General features: G+C 40.8%; 1 protein-coding gene across 1 annotated transcript in view; it reads left to right on the top strand.

The window, feature by feature from the left end:
- Positions 1-18183, top strand: part of taf4b (TAF4B RNA polymerase II, TATA box binding protein (TBP)-associated factor) — a 28460-nt gene that overhangs the window by 6220 nt on the left and 4057 nt on the right. Inside the window, exons 5-15 of the mRNA XM_051377807.1 lie at positions 1697-1825; positions 3370-3492; positions 3805-3894; positions 4935-5084; positions 7262-7385; positions 9017-9098; positions 9273-9433; positions 11233-11363; positions 12382-12507; positions 12926-12982; positions 15826-15933. Coding sequence (XP_051233767.1) covers positions 1697-1825; positions 3370-3492; positions 3805-3894; positions 4935-5084; positions 7262-7385; positions 9017-9098; positions 9273-9433; positions 11233-11363; positions 12382-12507; positions 12926-12982; positions 15826-15933 — 1281 coding nt within the window. The remainder of the gene's footprint in view (positions 1-1696; positions 1826-3369; positions 3493-3804; positions 3895-4934; positions 5085-7261; positions 7386-9016; positions 9099-9272; positions 9434-11232; positions 11364-12381; positions 12508-12925; positions 12983-15825; positions 15934-18183) is intronic.

Below are 18183 nucleotides of genomic sequence, written 5' to 3'. Positions count from 1 at the left end.
TGAAAAATAGGTTCAGTTCATTGACCCGGTCGACATGGCCCTCCAACCCCATGCCACCAGTCTTCTGGAACCCAGTGATGGTTCTCATGCCACTCCACACATCCCTGATGTTGTTTCGCTGGAGTTTGTTCTCCAGCTTTCTCCTATACTCTTCTTTTGCGTCCCTGATTTTGAGTTGGAGTACCCCCTGCACTCTCCTCACCTCATCACGGTTGCCATCTCTGAACGCCCTCTTCTTCTCATTCAGGATGGCCTTAATGTCCTTAGTGAACCAAGGTTTATTGTTGGCGTAGCAGGTTACAGTCCGAGCTGGGACATTGCAGTCCACACAGAAGTTGATATAGTCTGTGATGCACTCTGTGAGCCCATCAATGTCCTCCCCACGGGGCTGACAGAGTGCAGGCCAGTCAGTCACTTCAAAGCAGGCCTGCAGTGTCTCATAAGCCTCCTCCGACCACCTCCTCACAGTCCTTGTGGTCGTAGGCTTCCTCTTCACCAGAGGCACATAGCAGGGTTTGAGGTGAACCAGGTTGTGATCTGACCTGCCCAGAGGGGGGAGAGAAGAGGAGATGTATGCATCCTTAATGTTAGCATACATCAGGTCCAGGGTCCTCTCCTCTCTGGTCGGACAGCTCATGTATTGTTTGAAGGTCGGCAGAAGTCTATCCATGGTGACGTGGTTAAAGTCTCCCGACATGATGATGAGGGCACTGGGGTGTTGAGTCTGTAGTTTGGAGATGGTGGTGTGTATGATGCTGCAGGCAGATGTTGGGTTTGCAGAGGGAGGGATGTACAGGACTGCAATGATGACATGCAGGATCTCTCTAGGCAGATGGTATGGACGGAGTCCAACGGCCAGCAATTCAACATCCGGGCTACAGAGCTGTTCTTTAATGGTGATATGACCCGGGTTACACCATCTGCTGTTTATTAGAATGGCAAGCCCCCCTCCTTTCCGCTTACCGCTCTCGGTATCCCGGTCCGCCCGGACGGTGTGGAAGCCATCCACGGAGACGATCTGGTCCGTAATGTCCCTGTGCAGCCATGTCTCTGTGAAACACATCAGACTGCACTCGGGGTGGCTCCGCGTCAGCGCCGTTAGCTCGTCCATTTTGTTGCTAAGGGACCGTACGTTTCCCATGACAACAGAGGGGAGACAACGCTTAAATCTTCTCCTCTCCATAAGCCCGTCCCGTCTCGACCCTCCTTTCATCCCCCGATGTTGTTTCCCTCCTCTGCAACCTCGGTGTGTTTTCCTCCAGAGTTCAGGTGGTATTTCAGCTGGTCTGGCCACTACGCCGGCCGGCATTAGTGCGATCAGCTGTTCTCCGGAGTAAACAAAGGCAGCGTGTCCCAGTGGAAGCAGCATAATAAAAACAACACGAAGAAAAGCACAAAAACTCTCTGAAAACGACCTTGTTAGAGAGGTCAAAACTTCACAGAGTTACTGTGAAGAAACAAGAACAGACAAAAGAAAATAAAAGTTAAGAAAGTAAAAAAAAAAGCGAACTCAAAGGCTGGAGCAACGTAACAGGCAGCATGCAGCTTTCGCGCATGCGCACACCAGTGAGACTGACTTGCAAAGTTTAAGTGGAACTCAAGTCAACCAGTTACATCCCAGCAGCTCCCTGTGTTGTTTGCATTATTCAGCAGTAGTTTTGGGGTGATATATTGTATATTGTATTGTGTTGTTTAGGTAACTGGTGTAGCTCCCAGAACAGCTGTAGTCCAGAACCATAGTTCCATGTCGGAGAGGGGGAGCCGGCCTCGCATTCAGGCGATCGTCACAGAAACCAAAAAGGAGCCGACAGCCACGTTCAGTCAGGTGAGTCCAATCAGTCTGAGCTGCTTCTTCGCTTTTGGTTTCAGAGATTTCAACATCATAATAAAAACAATGGCATGATTGCAAGTATTCCTATGTGTTACTGCTGGTACTGCTTCCACTGCTACTGAAATATTAATAAAATAAAAATAGATTGTATCATTTATGATTTATTGTAAAAAAAAAAAAAAAAAACCTCAGCGATGATGCAAGAAGGAGACACTACCATGCCTCTGTTTTGACACTATTTGTAGTCCAAATCATAAACTTACCCAGCATGCCTGGGTCATTTTGAATGCCTTACTGTTGTGTTGAAACCGCTGAAGTCTCATAATTGGTAGATTTCTTGGGTGGAGGTCCAGTGTATATGATTGAGTGGTAATGTAATGTAGTAGGAACAATAATGTGTGTCTGGTATGTTTATTCCTTAAAAATAGTATAATTTCCACATTAAACTCTTTAAAGGTCCAGTGTGTAACATTTAGGAGGCTTTATTGTCTATTATGAATATAATATTCATAGGTATGTTTTCATTAGTGTCTAATCGCCTCAATATAAGATTCATTGTGTTTTTGTTACCTTAGAATAATTTTTTTCTACAGACGCTGCAGGTAGCCTTCTATAGAGTCTGCCATATTGAACCGCCATGTTTCTACAGTAGCCCAGATGGCACAAACCCAAAAGGGCAGTTTGCACTTGTGTGTTTCACGGCCACCGTAGTTTCTCCTTCGTTCTTGGAAGTGGGGGTGAAGTGATGGAGTTGCAATCGCCAACTACACTGCTAGATGCCACTAAAAAAGGGCGGCTGTGGGGCAGAGCCGGTCGTTCCTTAATCGGAAGGTTGTGGGTACGATCCCCGGCTCCTGGTGCCACATGTCGAAGTATCCTTGAGCAAGATGCTGAACCCCAAATTGCTCCTGTGCATCAGTGTGTGAATGTGTATGAATGTTAGTTTCTGTTCGATGGACTTTGCCATCACTGTGTGAATGTGTGTGAAAGGGTGAATGTGGCACGTAGTGTAAAAGCGCTATACAAGTACAGGTCCATTTATCATTTACCAAATCATACACACTGGAGGCATCTACTCCTTCTGCCTCTCATGCAGAAGAGCTAACACCAGCATGGAGCCCTACTTTTCAACAGTTAGATGTTCAAAAGGTTCCTGCTTCTTGGAAAGCTTGTGTAATTATTCTTCACCCTAAAAAAGCACTTAGCAGCATTTAACTGAAAACAATGATTTTAGACCAGTTGCTCTGACATCAGTCAGGTGTATGGTGTCTATGAAAGCAGATGTAAACAATAAATTAGACCCATTATAGTTTGCGCACAGACAAGGAGAAAGTACAGATGATGCTGTTACTGCTTTCACTTGGTTTTAAAACATCTTGAGGACAGTAGAGCTTATGCTTGGCTGCTTTTTATTGATTTTAGCTCTGCTTTTAACACTCTGCAGCCATAGCTTTTAACTCAGAAGCTTAGAAAACTGGATGGTAACTCTAGAGTTATCAAGTGGTATCATTCATTTTTAACAAACTAACCACCAACAGGAAACCCTGGAAAGTGTGAAGAAGTGCAAGAACTTCCTGGTGACTCTGATCAAGCTGGCCTCCAGTGACTCCAGGTCTGCTAACATGGCTAACAACGTCAGAGGACTGGTCCGGAGTCTGCTGGTACGTCTCTCCTCTTCATCATCACAGCAGCTGGTTTCACTCAGTAGAAGACTACTGGCACTACATGTATCACATCTCTTGTCAATAGAATTAAAGACTTATTAAAAAAAATAGTCAATCTAAAATAAGCTACTTTACTAACAAGCTGTAATTAAACCTTGAGTTAAGATTATTATTTTTATTCATACTGCCCATTTTTGTTGCATAATGTTAATCAGGTATTTTCAGTTTTTACTTGTTTTCTTTCATAGTGACACAAAAATGCATTCAGTTTTTACTTCCTGAAGTATTTCTCTATGTTCTACCCTGCAGGAAGGAAAGCTAGAAGCAGAGGAGTTTACAGAGCAGCTCTATCATGAGTTAAAGTCGACGCCACAGCCCTGCTTGGTGCCTTTCCTCAAGGTAACCAGAGATTCAGCTACACATTATTGTTACGTCCCTAGGTGTCCATGATTAAAATTAAAGATGGATGGATCTTGTAATGGATCAGTGTTCTAGTAATTTGATCCTTTCTTTACTGTAAAAAGCAATGTGCAAAACCTTTAGGATGTAGCTTCTCATTTTAGCCAGTGCTATTGTTTGCCATCTGCAGACAGTGTCTGTATACGGCCAAAGATGGTTTATGAGGTAAACGAAGCATCGTCCTGTAACACCACTGTGATTGGACTGACTTTCTGTAGTACGAACAGAGTTATACGTCTTCTCTCTAGCTGATCGCTTCATGTCAGTTTCCTATTTCACTGTTAAACTTTGATTCATTGTATATCAATAATTTAAGCTGATCCCACTGCCTAACATCTTGTCATATTTAGTCAGTGCCATCAACATAAAAAGATGGACGGCACATCTCCACTTCCTCCCAGTGGTCAAAAATTAAGCCAAAACATCCTAGATAAGGCCGCTGCCATCTTCTGCCCTTAGGAGTCTCTGCAGTAGTGATCAGGGTTGGCGCCTCCATATACCCGGTGGATTCAACATGGCATCAGATAACTAATTAAAAGCTTAAACTTGAACATACATCAGTGTGATACAAACTACCTAAAATGACAGAAACCATGTTTGGGAGAAATGTATTTGACATGTATTTTGAGTTTTTAGTTTGTCCCATCTGCTATCATGGAGGCCCTGGGCCTTATGATTTACAGTCGGCCACCAGAGGGCAATAGAGATGTTTTGGCTTCCCTTGTGTAGCAGTCATGTTGTCCACCTTTTTTATATATATATATATATATATGTCGATGGTCAGTGCATCCATGCTGTGTATTGTATTCTTTAACCAAAGCAAATTAATCATTCTGAGCATAGACTCCTCTTATCACAGCTTTGCTGAATAAAATTAAATTGATTTTAACTCCCAAGTAGCTCATATAAAAATGTCTCAAGCATTCTAATGGCAAAATGGAATTTGGCATGACATGACGTCTTTTCCTCATTGCTACCAGAAAAGTCTTCCTGCGGTGCGTCACCTTACTGCAGACCCCCAGTTATTCATCCAACAGGCTTCCACTTCCACCCCCAACCCCAACACTCTGCCTTCCACCATGAAGCAGTCCAACATTGACACAGGACACAACCTCAACACCACTCAGCAGGTAAAGAAATGTTGTCTGATGTTGCGAGCAGTTTTTATTTCACTATAGAAAAACATGCATGATCAATAAATGTCAGCAGCATTTAGTTTGAGAGAGTCGGATTGATAGTAATGTGTGGGAGCAGAAACTGTGAGCTTATTAGCAACTGGGTTACAGGAGGAATGCGTTGTTGGATTGAAACAACTCGTTGCGCTGTTTGTTTGCACTGACAAACACACACAAATAGAAAGTCAGAACTTCTATGACCACTACAGTTAAAATACGTAAGAAATGCTTCCAAATTAAGGTCTGACCTGATGCCTGTGCCCTACTCCTGACCTTATTTTGGATTTACAGTAACCAGGTTCATACAGTGCATGTAAACACCTTCTCCCATTACTCATGCAGCAATGTGTGACCTGTTTATTGCTGGATATTGAAATTGCCCAGTACCAAGTAATATTGAAACTTGTCCTGTCAAACAGTACCTGCATTTGATCCTTTTTTATACCCACATCAAAAGGGGAAAAAAAACAACTTCCCATCCATTGTTCAAATCCAGAAAATTTAGAGACTAGTTTTCTAGTCATGGAAACGCCTGGAAATTGATTAAAAAGACCCAAAATGACCCAAAATGATTTGAACTGTTTTAGGTTGTGGCCAAATTAATGTTACTGTGAGAGGAAAACTGTAGTAAAGTGTAGTAAATTTGCTTGAGACAAAGTGGAAAAAATCAGCTGTGATGAGAACAGCCAAGCATGCCACACAACTTCCCAGAAACACTGACCACCTGAGACACTTCATCATGACCCTTGCATCAGTAAAAAAAAAAGGAGGAATAAAACTGGAGTTAAATATGTCAGTACTAGACCTACCTATAAATGATATGATCATTTTGTCTGGAAAATGTCCTATGAGGTAAGTCATTTGTATGGTTTTGCAGTCAATGCTTTTAATGCTGTGTGGCTAGCAGCTAAGTTGAGCGTGGTGTATCTGACGGAGCAGGCAGCTCAGTAAGCCGAGATTCCACCAAAATGTTATAAAGAGTAACAGGTAAAAATAAATGCATAGAAGGATTATTTCAGGAAGAACGGAATACAAGTAAAACGATAAAACTCATCAAGTATGGAGAAAACTTAAAGGTGGACCATGTTCACAAGGCCAATGGCTTCTCCCACACCAGGTATTGAATGAAGTACTCTACTGGTAGGGATCGGTAGGGATGCACAATATTTGATTATTTTTTTGTACGATGATTGAAAATTACCTGCTTCTCTTGAGATTTCACATTTTGGTATTTTGAAAATATGTTTGTAACCTGATGGTAAGAAAGGCTAAGATGTAGTGAGCAAAGGATGATTTAATATTCCATAGCTCTGATCTAACCAAAGCTAACTGGCATCGTTGTTTTTCACACAACATCAAAAAACAGTTCTGATTCATTCCTCTTTTTTTTTTTCTAGTAAAGTTCATTAAAAAACTTCACAAACATACTTTGGCTTAAAAATGTATGGAAGTTTTTATTTGACTTTATAATTTGTAACTCTCAAAGGACAATCCACAAACATGTATTATGTAAAGTATTTTAATTTCACATAAAAATGTTTTACAAATGTAAATAGTTTAAAGTAAAAACTTTCTTAAACAATACAAGCGATAATTACGCACTAGTGGATGCATTTGTACACGTGAAACGGGTTTTGCACATTTCTGGGTTGTTTCGTAAAACTTTTTATGTGAAATTTAAAATGTGTTTACACAGTAAATTATAGCGACCCACTTATAGAAATAGATAGAAGCTTATAAAGCTACTAGGTCAGAACTTCACAAGGGACCCTTTTAAGTGATGCAGGAAGACAAAATGTTTGAGAGAGTTTTTTTGTGCATTAGTCCTTTTCCCCAATAACCATAATTTCTGTTTTGTCCTTATTTAAATGCAAAGAAATTTCCATTTACAGATCTCTGGAATATATTTCACTCCCCTGCTCAGCTAGTGTCAGTTCAGCACACCAGCAGAGCAGTCACCCCACATTAAACTCCCTATTTCAACCTACATTAGTCTCATGTTTTACCTGCAAGACACTGATGCAACGAATCATGGACTTTTAGGGGCGTTAGGGGCTGTTTAACAATGTCGTCAAAAGGCTAAGATGTTGAGGTGATAAATGCTGATGATGCTTAAATTGCTGGTTATCCAGCAGCCTCGAGGAGTGACTCTGAGACCTGGGATGATGACGTTGGCCCAGTCAGGAAAGTACATATCTAAGACCAGCAGACCCGCCCCCAAACACACAGTGGTCCAGTCAGGAAAACACTACACAGGTAATCTTATGATTTAATTGTGATTCTTGGTGTCAGAATTTTATTCAGAATCAATTCTCAATTCAAAACCGGTTCTTTAGGGAAGGCCATTTAAAAGACCAGTGTGTAGGACTTGGTGGCATCTAGTGGTGTAGTTAGATTGCAACTAACTGAACACCACTTGCGTCTGTATTTGATGACCTGGGAATGAGACCAGGCAGTGAAGTGTGTCCGAGAACTGTAAAGGGTGTGATTTGCGACAGAAATTAGTATAATATGAAATTATAGACGTTTTTCTGTCATGCACAGCCCTAATCGAACAACAGCCATAGAAACACATACAGCTGCATCTCAATAAATTTGAATATCATCGAAAAGTTATTTCAGTAATTAAATTCAAAAAGTGAAACTCATATCATATAGATTCATTACACTCAGAGTGAAATATTTATAGTGTATCTCTTTTAATATTGATGATTATGGCTTACAGCTAACGAAAACCCCAAATTCAGTATCTCAGAAAATTAGAATATTGTGAAAAAGTTCAGTATTGTAGACTCCCGATGTCCCACTCTAATCAGCTAATTAACGCAAAAAAACCTGCAGGTTTTCTGAGCCTTAAAACAGTCTCACAAGTGTGGTTCAGTAGGCTACACAATCATGGGACTTGACTTGACAGACATTGCCATCCTCCACAAGGAGGGTAAGCCACAAAAGTGATAATTTGGGGAGCCATGTCATCTGCTGGTGTTGGTCCACTGTGTTTTATAAGTCCAAAGTCAACACAGCCATCTCCCAGGACATTTTAGAGCACTCCATGCTTCCTTCTGCTGACAAGCTTCATGGAGACGCTGATTTCATTTTCCAGCAGGACACACTGCCAAAGGTACCAAAAGCTGGTTCAATCAGCAAACTCGCCTGACCTGAACCCCATAGAGAATCTAGGGGCTATTGTCAAGAGAATGAGGAGAGACACCAGACCCAACAATGCAGATGACCTGAAGACTGCTATCAAAGCAACATGGACTTCCATAACACCTCAGCAGTGCCACAGGCTGATCACCTCCATGCCACGCTGCATTGATGCAGTAATTCATGCAAAAGGAGCCCTGACCAAGTATTGATCGATATATATATATGAACATACTTTTAGGCCGACATTTCTGTATTAAAAATCATTTTTTTATTGGTCTGATGTAATATTCTAATTTTCTGAGATACTGAGTTTTGGGTTTTCATTAGCTGTAAGCCATAATCATGAAAATAAAAGAAATAAAGGCTTATTATATAATATATTTCACTCTGTGCGTAATAAATCTATATAATATGAGTTTTACTTTTTGAATTAAATCATTGAAATAAATTAACTTTTCCACAATATTCTAATTTATTGAGATGCACCTGTAAGGTGAGAGGAGGGAGCTCTGGGTGCAGGCAACATGTTGGTTTGGATATACTACCCATGTTTCCCTTTCATACAAGATGGAGATGAGGTCTTAGGTTGTGGGGTTAGTTAGTTATTCACAGTGGCCTGTTGTCACACTTAGATTTCCCAGTCTCTAAAGTAGTCTGTCTTTTCACAAACTCGGACATAAACTTTTTTAAATGAAGTTTTACTCTCCAAATAATTTTGTATGTTTCTCTCTTTCTAGGAACATGTTCAATGAAACAACTGTTCGCTCAGGATCCCACTCATACCAAATTTGCATTTAAGGACAGTCCAGGAACTTACAAGTAATATATAGAATTGATCTCTGTAGACTCAATTTAAGTCTCTAATATTCCGTCAAAGTGCAGAGCTGGCTAACGTGTGTGTGTGTGTGTGTGTGTGTGTGTGTGTGTGTGTGTGTGTGTGTGTGTGTGTGTGTGTGTGGGGTGTGGGTGTGTGGGTGTGTGTGTGTGTTCCAGAGAAGACGATGACATCAACGACGTAGCCTCCATGGCTGGAGTCAACCTGAGAGAGGAGAACGCACGGATCTTGACCACCGCAGTCGGCTCTGTGGTGCAGTCATGTCAGGATCAGCCCTTTCTCTCACCTAACCCGGTCCTCAGCCGGATCCTTCACACAGGTACAAGAGCCATACTGAGGCTGAGCTCGGCCAACCTGCTACACTTTCATTTACCATTGTGTGCATTAAGCATCGAATACGTCAGTGTTACTGCAGTGTTGTCTTTCATGCTACACAGCAGTTTAACAGCCACAATCACACAAAGACACAACCAAACAGTACTTTTTCATTTGGAATTATGTTTTTTGTTTATTTAAGACTCTCCATTAAATTGAATGTGCCTTTAGTCTTCCTGGAGTCCTGAACGTAGAATTACAGTACCGACATACAATAAGAAAATTGAATATATGATATTAAGACATTAACATTAAGCATATCTATAATTGAGTGAAAATAATAAAGTGATGTGGAAGACATTAAACAAAAATAACCAAACAATCAGACTAATATACATGTAAGGGCATGTAGGAATTTATCTAACCGTAGATAGTAGTCAGTCAGTAGTCACAATATCTATCCCGTCGGTCTTTGTTCGAGGCTCAGTCTGTAACCATTTTCGTGTTACAGCTGTCTTGCTGGCTGCTAATAGTATTTGTATTAGATATTTGTCTTGCACCAGTAAATGAGACTCTGAACTCAACTCTATTACTAAATATGCTGAATTAACGACTTATTGTGTCATAATTATGAGATACATTTTCATGCAAAACGAGATATATTCTTCACATTCTCCATGCCCAGGCCCGATGCAAAGCCCCACCCGGCGTGCAAGACAATTAAGCCTTTATAAAATCTTTTGAAAATGAAATGTAGATTTTCTTCATGTTTGTACTACCAGATGAGTAGCTTTAGTTTTAGGTTACCTGACTCTTTCAGATCAGATTCTGATTCTAATGACAAGATTACAGGGCAGTATTCTAGGTCAGTCAGAGATACAAGAATGTATACCTGATTTGATCGAGGGAGGGATGAATGCAGAACACTGCTGTGGTGCAGAGGCTGAGCTGGTCGTCCCCTAATCGGAAGGTTGTTGGTTCGATCCCCGGCTCCTGGTGCCACATGTCGAAGTATCCTTGAGCAAGATACTGAACCCTGAATTGCTCCTGATGCCATGCATCGGTGTGTGAATGTGTATGAATGTGTTAGTTTCTGTTCGATGGACTTTACCGTCACTGTGTGAATGTGTGTGAAAGGGTGAATGTGGCATGTAGTGTAAAAGCGCTTTGAGTGGTCGGAAGACTAGAAAGGCTCTATACAAGTACAGGTCCATTACCTTTTTTTTTACTTCCTAGTCATACTGATTCCTCTTCCCATTTATTGCTTCTCGCAAATCTTAATTGAGGGGTTTTTGGCATTGCTGTCGGGATCCAAAGACCAAGGTGTTAGTCTTGGAAATATTTAAAACCAACTTGTTGTACTCAACCCACTTGTTTATGTCTATTATGGCATCTCTTGGAGTGCAAGTTACCTCTTGATCTGATGTGGTGACACTGTACAGAGTGATGTCATCTGCATATGAAACTGTGATGTTTTTTATACACAAAAGTAGATCATTAAAATGTTTATGGACACAGTGCCAGGCCCAATTTAAAATGGTGACAGAAGTATGTAATTTACCACTACAGTTTATTTGGTCATTAAATTCACAAGACAATTGAGCCTTTTATAAAAATCTTTTGAAAATGAAATGTAGATTTTCTTCATGTTCGCACTACCATTTAGGTTTGCGTTTTTGAATCAGTTAAAGACATCCAGTAGAAATATGATTTTCATCCATTTTTTAACTTTACTTGCTGTGAAGTCTCAGCTTAGCTATGATGTGTCTTCTTGTGATACAACTGCCAGATGTTTTGTGTTAGGACAGGCACTGGGAGTGACTGATGTCGGTCCAGAGGTGGTCACTCTGGTTTCTCATGCTACGCAGGAGTGTCTCCGGGGGCTAGTAGAGAAGCTCACTGTAATGGCAGAACACCGCAAGGCATCACTGAAGGTACAGCATTATAACCCTGAAATCTGGAATTACTGCAATCTTATTCTTAAATTATGGCTAAAAACCTATTTTGAGGTCACAGTGACCTTTGAATAAAAAATGTCACCAATTCAGTGTCCAACCAACTTTGAAATATGGTTACAATCTCCCCTTATGTTCCTAAACTATGGTTTTGAATAAAAGCCAAAAATGTCCAGGACATTATGATGTCACAGTGAAGCTGACCTAAAAAATGTCATCACTTCATCATTGAGCCCATTAAACATCTGTGTGAAATTTTCATAATTATAGCCTCGAGTTATGACCTAAAATGTCAAGGTCCTTTTGACCTTTGTTAAGTGTCACCAATTCTGTGTCCAACCAACTGTAAAATATGATCATCAGTTCTTAAGATATGGCCAAAAATGAACTTTGACCACCAAATCCAAATCTTTGTCTGAAAACATAACGCCTCCGACCACAGCTACTGCCGGCTCGGGGGCATAAGAAAGTGTCAAAAGCTGAATATATTTGTAACTAGTAATGACAATACCATGCGTCATCATAACATGCTCAAAGTGTATGCTCTTATTGATAAAGTCATCAGTGGCAGCTGAGTGATATTGCACCACAAACAGAAGTGGTTCTGAGGTATCGGTTCTTAGCAGAACGTCTGACACCCATTTTCCACCAAAATACCAACAACTTGAGCTGCTTCTTCTCAATGAACTTCCCACCTCTGTGTGTGTGTGTGTGTGTGTGTGTGTGTGTGTGTGTGTGTGTGTGTGTGTGTGTGTGTGTGTGTGTGTGTGTGTGTGTGTGTGTGTGTGTGTGTGTGTGTGTGTGTGTGTGTGTGTGTGTGTGTGTGTGTGTGTGTGTGTGTGTCCTCCCACCTGTGCACCGTTCACCCTGCACCGAGCACCAAAATACCACACAGACAAACTGTCAGAGCACTACTCTACTTGTGCTGGTAGTTGGCAGCTAGGAAAATAGGGCCCCTCAGTGTTGTTAACTTTTGTGTGTGTTTGTGTGGCAACAGGAGGACCTGTGGCATGCCAAAGTGAGTGATGTACGCTCCCAGCTTCGCTTCCTGGAGGAAGTGGAGAGTTTGAAGAAGAAGAGGAAAGATGAAGAGGAGAGAGAGAGACTGCTGCGTTTGGCCAGAGTAAGCTAGGTTAGAAAGTAGCACTGCTTGTTATACTAAAAAGAGATTGAAAGCATTTTTCTCTATTAGAAGCAAAGAAATATTATATAACTATTATACAACTAAGATAGTATGTTTTTATAATATCAAGTGCTTGCTCATGGTGGGAACTGTTGGGTCTCTGTAAATCATTTTTATTTAGACCTGCTCTATTTGAAAAGTGTCCTGAGATAACTTCTGTTATGAATTGGCGCTATACAAATAAAACTAAATTGAATTGAATTGATATAGACACTTTAGAAGATTCAATGCCCTTTTACCATTCAGGTCAGCGTTTTATCCAAAATCACAGTGACTATCTGTAGACATTTAATTTCTGCCTATACTGAAGTATTAAATCCTGCTTACTAAATCAACATCTGTCTGTCTGTGATCACAGAGTCGCTCACACACTGAGGATCCACTGCATCAGCAGCTTAAGCAAAGAGCCAAAGAGGTGTGTATGTGCTTGATTCCAGAGAAAGATGCAAGACTCAACCATACAGCCTAGAACAGGAAGTGAACACTAGAACCACCATCTGCTATGTACTGTACTGTCAAGTTCATTCATTTATTCTTCTACAACAAAGTGTTTTATAAGTCCCCTTAGGATACTCACAAAATGACAACATGAGATATACTAATAAACTTTATTTATATATAACTTTAATGAGGGAACAAGGTGCTTTCAAGAGCGTGGTAACTAGGTAAGAACAAGAAGAAAACACGGAAAATAAAACATCCCTTTGCGGGAAATGCACAGCCAAGATGCTGAATGTTTGCACAAACAGTCACCCTGCACTTTTTACAGAATGTTTTATTCTGCCCAACTGCGTGGGAGAAGCAGTGATTTTTAAGGTGGAACTGCTTTATTCAGTGTTTTTAGCAGTTTTAATCAGCGGGTCTGATTGTTCTGGAGGTGAAGAGACCTCTGTGGATAATGGGGCTCCCAGTAGAAACCTCCTGAACCATGAACACTGAAGGAATCCTAACCGGGAGAAGCTGACTGTTGTTGTTATTATTATTAGGGACCGAGCCGGCGACCGCTGGAGGTCCCTATTGTATTTGCTATGTTTCTTATTATTATTTTTAGCGCCTTTGACTGCGATTTTGCCCCTCTGAACATATACGAAAACTCAATTTTATTTGGCAAAGTGGTCAGGCCTCGTGAAAAATTTGATATTCTATGTGTCGCTTTCGGGTTGGCCACTAGGTGGTGCTACTATCATAACAAATGCGTTGAGGCTAATAACTTCTGCATAGTTTGTCGCACATTCCAAAACCTTGTATCCACGCGTTCGGTGAATAGAGCTGAATCTCCCCATGTAAGCCTCGCCCACTTCCGCCTATTTTTTTTTCTAGAGCGCAAAATGTCCATAAACTACTTTTCCGTGTTCCTCCCATGTGCTTTGTCCGATCAACACAATCTGTCAATCGGATCTGCTTCAAAATTTGCACATTAAATCTGCACATTAAACCGCGTGCCAGTGACAACTTGTCCATTTCAGCAGATTCGCCATAAAACAGTGCTCATAACTTCAGTGTGCAGTGTACAATCTCCAATAAACTTCATATATTCTGAAACAGTTTTGCCCTGAACACGTCCTCTTAACTTCAGCGTACGTGGTCCAATCTCAATGAAACTTCACGTGTTTGATAACACTCTCGCCTTGAACATGTCTACATGACAACATTCAGACATAGTGATAGTGCCACCTACTGGCAACAGGAAGTAAGCGCTGTGTGGCGATTTTGAGCTGATTTACACGAAATGTCATGTTTTGGTCCACACGTGGAACGACGGCACGTGACGCGGCTGCAGCAAGCCCCGAGTGGCGTGGAGTGCGAGGTCCCGCTCAACGCTGCTTGCAGCATTAATTATTATTATTATTATTTTTAATCAAGGACTGAAGTTGATCCAAGTCTTTATTCTGACATCTTTGTCCCTTTTTTTGTGTGAATCAGTGTTACAGAGTGAACACTCCATCCCTCCTCATATCTTTCTTCATCTATGGTAGTGAAAGGCTCCTGATATGTTTCAGTTGTGTGCCAGTGTAAACTCCGGGTTCGGGAACTCGTTAAATCCCCACTATTTTTCATGCTAATTGTTCATTTAGTAATGCAACATTGTGTGTGTAATGTGTTTTTTTTTTTTTGCTGGCAGGGCAGGGAGAAGTGTGAGGGAGATGAAAGGTACCAGTTGCAGTGTGGCTATTTAAGGAGGCGGTAACACCACGCAGGGCTTGTTTTCCCGCTCATGCTGCTGTGTAGCTTCCAGCCATCACACTCCCAGAGGTTTCTCCACAGCAAAAAAAAAAAATTCTGTTCATTTACATGCCCCGCTGCTGCCACCCCCGCACACACACTCAAGCACTGCTCCATACACTCACGACTCGCAACACACAACACTTTGCCAAGTCTCACACACACACACACACACACACACACACACACAAACACACACACACACACACACAGAAAGCTTGAGTAGGTGTGGCACTAATTGGAAGTGATTTTAGGTGAGGCTGTTCCTCAAGTTGGAGTTGAAGTCCCCGCGGTGAATAAAATGTGCGTTCAGTGACAGAAGCAGCTTTAACAAACTTTGTGTAAACATTGTTCAAATCATGTCAACTGGTTGAAGGTCTGAGATAGTACAATGTCTTGTTAGTTCAGTAGTCCATTAAAGGTTTAGAGGTCCAGTGTGTAACATTTAGTACCCAGTATCTTCTATTCAAATCAGCGCCTGTTTTCACCCCAGTGCTGCGCCTCAAAGTTTGAAAATCTCTGGTCTACAGCAAACAACTTAACAAGGTTGCCTGTTAGGCCTCCTTCCTTTTCTCTGCATTTTTTATTTCTGTGCTTAATTTGCTGATTATGTGCTAGACAGCCCAACATATGGAACTGTATTCTGTAGAAACAAATCATTGAAGGAATAGTTTGCATTGGGACATACTGCTGCTTTGCTGTCTGATGAGGGGTCTCAATAACGTCTTCTTCAACAGCTGAGGTGTATTTCTGGGCTCTGAGCACCAGTCTATCTGCAGAGACTCCAAGAAATCACTGGTCCCAGCCAAGAACTGGTCTCATAACCCCAAAACATTGTTTTTTATATACGTTTAAACAAACAAGATATAACCTGTTTAATGTCGGTGATCTCTAGAGGTGTTGGTTGGCAAATTTTGTCATCTTTTTGCCAGAGCTATGCTCTCTGAAGTTGATTGAGTATAAGAATAGAGTACGTGAATAGCTGTTTATTCACTGCTTTTCCACTCATCCTTTGTCTCTTCTTCTACTTTCCAGTTACAACAAATAGAAGACGCTCAGCTGCAGCAAAGAGAGGCCAACCTCACTGCTCTGGCTGCCATCGGGCCTCGTAAGAAGAGACCTCTGGAGCAGACTGAAAGCCAGGTTGGTTCTGTGTGCTGTGTCCATTCTCCAAAAAAACTGGAAAAGCACCTGTTAGTATTAAGGGATTCAGGGACTTCCAGCAGATATTTCACATTAAATGCCTACTAGCACATGGTAGAATTATGTCATTTGAACTACTGGAATGCTATAATGTTGAATGCTGAATGGGGAAAAAGGAGAACAAAATAGCTTGGGATAAGTCAATGGAAATTCTATTTCTGTCTGAGCAGCAGAGTGGTGTATCAGGGGTGTAAAGATTCACTTACAACTGCATCGATCAACGATCTAAATGTACCATGAAAAGGTCAATGGTCCGATTCTAAAGTTATGGTGTGTGTGTGTATATATGTATGTGTACACACCAGGGTCTCGTGACAAGAGTGAAGAGAGTTACATTAGCGCAGCATGGCTCGCAAGGTCAGTATATAAACAAATATGTCCAGCAATGCCGATGCAATTTCCATTGTATCATCAAATCTAAAATGTAAAGTTTGGAAGACATTTGGATTCTATAAGAAGGAAGGAAAGTTGGATTTGTCGGACAGCAATTAAGCACAGCGGTAGCACGACAAATCTTAACACTTACCTGATGATATGGCATGGTGACACCTATGCAGACAACAATGAGTCTTTGGAAGCTAATACAGCAATACAAGGATATTAAACACTTGCCAGCCAGAAAGGCAGAAGAAGAGGGCGCAACATGATGATTAGGGATGTAACGATGCATCGTGACACGATTAAAAATCGGTACAAATGCCTGACGATTCGCACCGGTTGACAGAAAAAATTAATCGCAGATGCGAGAGAAGTAGGATACATTCTTTTTTTTCTTTTTTTTTTTTTAGAAATGGGTTACGTTATCTTAAAAGAAAGTCACTGGTTGGTGATTCATTCGTTCAACGCCAGACGTCAAGTCACGTGAGTTACGTCACTACATAGGTATGTGGCACAGAACGAGGGAAGACATGGCGACGGTAGACAACAACTTTCGGTTTTAAATCACCTGTGTGGCGGCATTTTGGATTCCCCATATACACAAATACAACCGGTGAGAACTGGACAGACAAAACCAAAACAGCATGTAAATATTGCAAGAGACTGCTAACACATACCGGCAACACGAGCAACATGCAGCAGCATATTAGCCGCCACCACAGTGAGAAGCAAAGTAACATTACATCACCTCCTGAGCGAAAATTGCCGAGGGGGCAAACCACCCTGAAGAGAGGCTTTGCATCTCCTAAAAAAAAATCCAGTTATTCTTTATTATTTAAGGGAATAACTACTTCAGTTGCACTTTTTTTTATAAGACACAAAAACAGTGTTTAACAGTGTTTCTGTAAAGAAAGGACCTCTTTTCTTTGGTCAAGATTTTATATTCTTTTGTTATTTAAGATATTGAATTACACCAGTTAACACCAGTTTACTTACTTACTAGATTTTCTCTAAAGAAAGGAGATATTTTTCATGTATTTTGTTGTTTAAGATGACCATGTAAGTTGCACTTTTTATAAGAGGACACAAACTGTTTTACAGAGTTTCTGTAAAGAAAGCACCTCTAAGATTTTTTTCCTATGAATAAAATATCATTTTATTTGGTCATTATTTGTCTGTAGCTCATTTTGATAAAAAAAAATAAAAAATTGTGAGAAAATCGTATCATGAACAAAAAATCGTGAACCGTATGGAATCGTGAGTTGAGCGTATCGTTACATCCCTAATGATGATGTAATTAAAAGAGCACCAGTGGGAGCTTAAACGGTGGAAAGGATGGAAATATGACATTTGTGTTATGTTATATTGTGTATTAATGTGAGGAAGGTGCCATCAGATCTGTGTGCAGAGATCATGGATGTATTAAAGAGCTGTGGGAGTGAAGAGGAGACTGTCTGGACGGAAACAGCTCATCAGTCACGTGACTTAAGTTGTGATGTAGCTAAGGTTTATTTGGAAAATCTCTCATCCAGTGCATAAAGTCTTTTCAAAAAAGACAAAAACCAGCTCAAGTGAGCTTGAAATTGAGGGCATTCTTTCAACAGTTGTCATTTACGTCAACCTTTTTCTAAATATGCCTTAAAATATGTTGATGGAAACATGGCTAGTGACATTCCTGTGTTGAACTACTCTTGTAGCTTGCTAGTTTTAAATGTTTTTCTTTTATGAAGGAAGAGCTACACAAGACAGAAAAAAAATATCTTGCCAGCTGACTGCCTCAGAAAAACAAAGAAAACGACCCTTAGTGTTCTG

The sequence above is a fragment of the Dicentrarchus labrax genome, unplaced genomic scaffold (assembly GCF_905237075.1).
Source record: "Dicentrarchus labrax unplaced genomic scaffold, dlabrax2021, whole genome shotgun sequence".
NCBI lineage: Eukaryota > Metazoa > Chordata > Actinopteri > Moronidae > Dicentrarchus > Dicentrarchus labrax.
The sequence above is the reverse complement of the archived record's forward strand: the minus strand, read 5'-3'. Positions and strand labels throughout refer to the sequence as shown.